The sequence below is a fragment of the Caenorhabditis briggsae genome, assembly GCF_000004555.2.
Source record: "Caenorhabditis briggsae complete genome, chrI, whole genome shotgun sequence".
NCBI lineage: Eukaryota > Metazoa > Nematoda > Chromadorea > Rhabditida > Rhabditidae > Caenorhabditis > Caenorhabditis briggsae.
This window is the reverse complement of record NC_013489.2, coordinates 293,410-298,903: the sequence shown is the minus strand read 5'-3', so window position 1 is coordinate 298,903 and position 5,494 is coordinate 293,410. Positions and strand designations below refer to the sequence as shown.

General features: G+C 34.0%; 1 protein-coding gene across 1 annotated transcript in view; it reads right to left on the bottom strand.

Moving 5' to 3' along the window:
- The window catches only part of Cbr-lrp-1, a gene marked incomplete at both ends in the record, with an annotated part of 22,969 nt that extends 18,919 nt beyond the window's left edge, over nt 1-4,050 (bottom strand). Inside the window, 4 exons of the mRNA XM_045242262.1 lie at nt 276-278; nt 317-573; nt 1,044-1,214; nt 3,945-4,050. Of these exons, the coding sequence (XP_045094694.1) occupies nt 276-278; nt 317-573; nt 1,044-1,214; nt 3,945-4,050 (537 nt within the window). The remainder of the gene's footprint in view (nt 1-275; nt 279-316; nt 574-1,043; nt 1,215-3,944) is intronic.
- Between the last annotated feature and the right edge of the window lie 1,444 nt (nt 4,051-5,494).

Genomic DNA, 5,494 nt, shown 5'->3' with positions numbered 1-5,494 from the left:
CAGTTTTAAATGAAGAGCGAAAAAGCGCGCCTTGCAACCAGTTGATTTTGAAGAAATAGATCATGATCTAGATCAAACCCGCGTCCAATTTAAAATTATTAAATTTCTTCTGGCCTACGAGTTTGCTGGGGCGCGCTTTCTGACCCGCTCGCTTGAACCCCAGTGAAAATGTTTCCCATAATATTTCCTACATTTTACTTGTTGTCAGATTTTTGATATCTCTAAAAGGCGCCGAGATAATTGAGTTCAAATTTCTAGGTCATCAAAAAACTCACCTTCTCATCACTCAAATCTCTGCAATCATACTTTCCATCACATTTTTTGGTGATATCAAAGCATTGACGACCATCGGCACACATGAAAACGTTCGGAGAGCTGCAGTCGACAGTGGAAGCAGCTTAAATGAGAGATTGTCGGTGTGTCCGGATGTCCATAACTCACGGCAATCCTTTTCATCAGAACCGTCGGCACAATCCGTGATATTATCACATCTCTGATATTCGGCGATACAGGAGACACTGTGCCACGTGTAGGTGTCACACTGCCATTGATCGGATTTGCAGCCAGGATGTGCTGGAAAAGGGGTTACTAGAAAATCAATACAGGGGTTTCTAGGCCATGGAACAATTCTTGGAAGTTTGCTATATACAGTATCGGTCAAGCGTGTTTTTCACTTGATTTTCAAACATTTTCAGGAGTCTGGAGCTCTCAGATCCCTTTGAAAATTTTGGAGGGTGTAAACCCTTTGCATTCATATAATTCTTTGAAAATTCCTTGTTTGCCGATTTCTGGAAGACACCTTTTTTTTTCATATCTTCAGCATAAAACGGGCCTAAAAGGGGTGTCGGCAAATAGCTGAAAAACTAGGAATTTTCCAAAAATTCGGTGAATGCAAAGTTTTTAAAGTGATCGGAAACTTGACAGCCTGGCTTTGGACACATTTTCGTTTATTTTATTGTCTGGTACTGTATGTGCAGTTCCCCATGGGGACCCTAAACTAAAAGTTCCATGTTCAGTGGCCTAAAAAAAACTAGGTCACTTACGACAATCCTTCTCGTCTTCTCCATCTGAGCAATCACCAGATCCATCGCACTTCCATTCGGCACGAATACATTTTCCATCAGAACATCGGAAATCGTTTTCGTTGCAAACTGAAGACGCCGTATTCACAGACGCGGAGATTATTCGAGAACGCACTGATGGTGGAGAATCGACTGAAATTTTGAATTTTTGAAAAAGTTGAAGTTTTGGAGAATTTGGGGATTTTTATGGAATTTTCGAGGACTTGAAAGTTTGGATTAAATTTCTTTTTTTTTTTGAAATTTGAAAAATTGAGCTCGTGGTATCTTTGGAATTTGAAAGGTTTGAATTTTCATGGGTTTTCGAAATCGGGAAAGTGTGATTTTTTTTTTTGAATTTTCGGAGTTTCCGAAATTCGAGAAATGTGGTTTTTATGTAATTTTTGAAATTTGAACATTTTTAACTTTTTGATATTTTTGAACTTTAAAACATTCGAAATTTTTTACATTTTTAGGAAATTGAAGGGTTTGGGATTTTTACGAAATGTTTACAAAAATGTTATAAGTTTGAAAATTTTATGTTTTTTCCTGTATTTTTTATGTTTTTTCCTGTATTTTTTTGTTGAAAATTCTGTGACTTTTGGATTCTCAGAAATTTGAAAAAAATTGCATTTTTTAAATATTTTCGGAATTTGAAATTTCTGATTTTTGTGAGTTTTTCAAAAATTCCAGTTTTTCGGAATTTTCGAAATTTCTGATTTTTTGGGGGTTTCTGAAATTTAGATTTTTTGGATTTCTTCCTGAACTTCTGAATTTGGAAATTTTTGGAATTTCCGGAATTTCTGAATTTCTGAATTTCTGAATTTCTGAATTTCTGAATTTCTGAATTTCTGAACTTCTGAATTTCTGAATTTCTGAATTTCTGAATTTCTGAATTTCTGAATTTCTGAATTTCTGAATTTCTGAATTTCTGAATTTCTGAATTTCTGAATTTCTGAATTTCTGAATTTCTGAATTTCTGAATTTCTGAATTTCTGAATTTCTGAATTTCTGAATTTCTGAATTTCTGAATTTCTGAATTTCTGAATTTCTGAATTTCTGAATTTCTGAATTTCTGAATTTTGCCCATCCCTTGTCCTTTAAGTTTTTGCATATCTAGCTTTAGCATTAAAAAAAGGCGATTACACAAAATCTCAATTCTTTTTTCCATGTCTTTTTCCACACCCATACATATCCATTTAGTCGTTTCGACACGGTATATTGGTCAAATCTTCTGTGGTCAAAAGAATCTGGTTTTTTTGTTTCTTTTTCTTTTTTGGCGCCAATTTGAATGATTGTTTGAGAAAGAAACCATTGTAAACTTGTATTTTTTGTTCTGATGACATTTTAATTTACGAAAGAATCAGAAGTTGTTGACACCTTCTGAAGGATCATGTGATTGCTGATTGGTTTTGATAATTTATTAGTTGTTTTTATAGAAAAAAAATTTGAAAAATTTGGATAAAATGTTTAAAAAATAGGAAGCGGTTTGTAAACGTTTTTGGGAGAAAACGAAACATCTATAATAATGAAAATCAATAAAAACCATTCTCAAGATTTAGAATTTAAATTTTAGATTTGGATTTTCGGATTTTATGAAATTTAAAAATTTTGGCACTTTTGGAATTTCTGATTTTCGTTTTTTGGGTTCTATGGTTTTAGGAAGTTCTGTTGTTTTCTCACATTTTTCGACACCTAATTTTTTGGAATTTCAAAAATTTCCCTTCAAACCGACGTCACTTTTCCCTATTTTGTCATAAGTTTCTCTGTATACTCACCCCCACTCCAAAAAACCCCCAAAAAAGGTTAAGGTGTTCGAAAACTGACCACTCTGTGTTCTCTGCGTCTCTCGTTTCCCCACTATCTCTCTTCTCTCATTGAATTTTCTCAATTTTCGGAGACTGTTTCGTGAGCGCACTTTTGTCTTGGGGTGTTGCACGGAACACGCACACCTCATAGCACAAATAGTGTCTCAATAATGAACGAAGAGAGAGAGAGAGAGAGAGAGAGAGAGAGAGCGAGAGACGCAGAAATGAGAAAACAAGCTAATATTGAGTGTACAAATATGATAATATTCAAAAACAAGTCTGTGGTCCTCAACTTGACCAAATTTTTCTCAATTCCTGTGTAAGATATTGAAAAGTGACAGACTGACAAAATATTGGTGTTATTACGAAAAGTATTTTACTAGTTGACCACCTATTGATATCTTTCACAGAACACAAGAGAAACGGAATTTGAGCTAGGGGACATTCTATTACAGTATTAAATTGCCTACTCAACTCAAGCTCACTTCTGATGAAACCCTAGCAGACAATCTCAATATTATGGAATATAGGAGAGACGATATTTTAGAATTCGTTCAATTTCTTGTTGAAACTACCGTAAAACTTGTGTTAGGAAGGCTCTTTTAATAGATGGACTCCTCTAATAGAAGGGCCCTCCTCGAGGGTCTTGGAAAAATAGAAGGGACCCCAAAATTTTTTAGAAATTTGTTGAAACTCTATTTTTCGATGAAAATCTTGTTAAATTCTGGTGAAATTGGCAGATTCATGAATTTTGAACGACACTTCGGCAAGTTTTTCGACGCAAATTTTGGAAAAAACTGGTCGGAAAAATAGAAGGCCCTCCTCTAATTGGGCCCCTGTAATAGAAGGGCTCTTCGGAGATACCTTGGAACAATAGAAAGGCCAGCCCTTCTAATACAGGTTCTACGGTATATTTTTTTAAAAAATTGCAATTGTTTAGATTTTCAACATTTTTTTTGAAATTGGGATATTTCGAAAATTCAGAAATTCCGAAAAAAATTTTTAACCCCCCGAGATTCTGAAATTCAGAAATCCAGATTTTCAAAATAATTTCTTAAATTTCAAAAAAAACACTCACCTTGAATAGAATGAAAAGCCGACGAAGCAGCTGCCGCCTGCTGTCGTGTACTAGAATTGGCTGTTGTCACAGCCAATGCTGTGAATATGAGAAACCTCAGAATCATGATAATTTTATATTTTTCAAAATTTTTGATTCATTTGGTGGGAATAAATAGATTTGTATTTGGATTAATATATATATATATATATAAAGTTAGAGAAGATGCTTCTTTTTTGAGGTTTCAGCAATGAGGCTGGGCCTGAAAATTGGGGTACTGTAGGTTTGAAAGAGACGGAAAACAAGTGAAAAAAACAGAACAAAGGAAATGTTTAACCAGATTTTCAGATTTTCAGAATTCTTAAAATACAGTACAAGATTCAAAGTTCCCAAAAAAACATAAGGTGACTTTAAAAACCAAATGATAAGGAATCATACGATAACAAAATCACAAGGTCCATCAGTAATAAATTTCAGAGACAAGATCTATTTATTTCGAAACTCATCGAATGTTCTCGAAATCTTCAAATCAATAAAATTAAAAGAAAAAGAAGAAGAAGAATAAAAAAGGAGATAAGGAGAAGGAGAAGAAGGTGATCACAAGAATGAGAAGGAGGGGAGAATTGATTGTACATTTCTGTGATCAACCTGTTCGGAATTGATGGAAAAGAAGGAGAAGGAGAAGGGTCTTCTTATTCTTCCCCAAATCATTGATAGATGTATAACAATCTGATTAATGAATTTAGATACGCTTTCTCTCTCTCTCTCTCGGATAGTCTGGATGTCGAGGTTAGAGATAGATCAGGGATCTGGGAACGGAAATTCGGATTTTAGAAATTTTCCAAAAATCTGAAGTTATCAGAAAAGGGATTTCATGTCTTTTCGGAAATTGCAGGTCGAAACGATATCGATTGATGGAACGGATCTGAGTTTAAGAAATCAAACTTTTTGAAATTCTGAAATTTAAAATAAGTTAAGAGAATTATGTGTTCCAGTGTTAAGAATCAAAAATTATCAACAGGATTTTCAGAGGATTAAAAATTCTGAAATTATTTAAATTTGAGGATGAGCAGGAAAAAATGAGCCAGAAAAACTGGAGAGAGGGAGAGTTCTAAAATTGGAAAAATCGAAAGGAAAACAGAAAAAAAGAAAAAGAGAAGACATCACAATAAACTTTGGATTAAAGACAAACAAGCTTAGAAGAATAAGGAGGCTTTAAAGAAGGGATTGACTAGTTCAGGGGTGTTCCATCATCTCTATCTTTTTGGAGGTTGGTCCAGATGTCCACTTACCGTAAAACCTGTATTAAAAGAGCCTGCCCTTCTATTGAAAGGATCTTATAATACAGGTTTAACGGTGGTTAACGGAAATTCTTGGAACACCACATTAGTTTATTGTCGTAAAATTAAAAAAAATCAAAAAATTGATTTCCGAGATTTTATCTCTGGAAAAAATATCTGATAAACCAGGCTCAACCCCCCTTATCACAAAAAATCTAGGCTGAGTAATCTCAACTTTTTACATTTTTTACTATTTTTTGAAGAAAATTCTGATATTCTAAAATTTCAGGG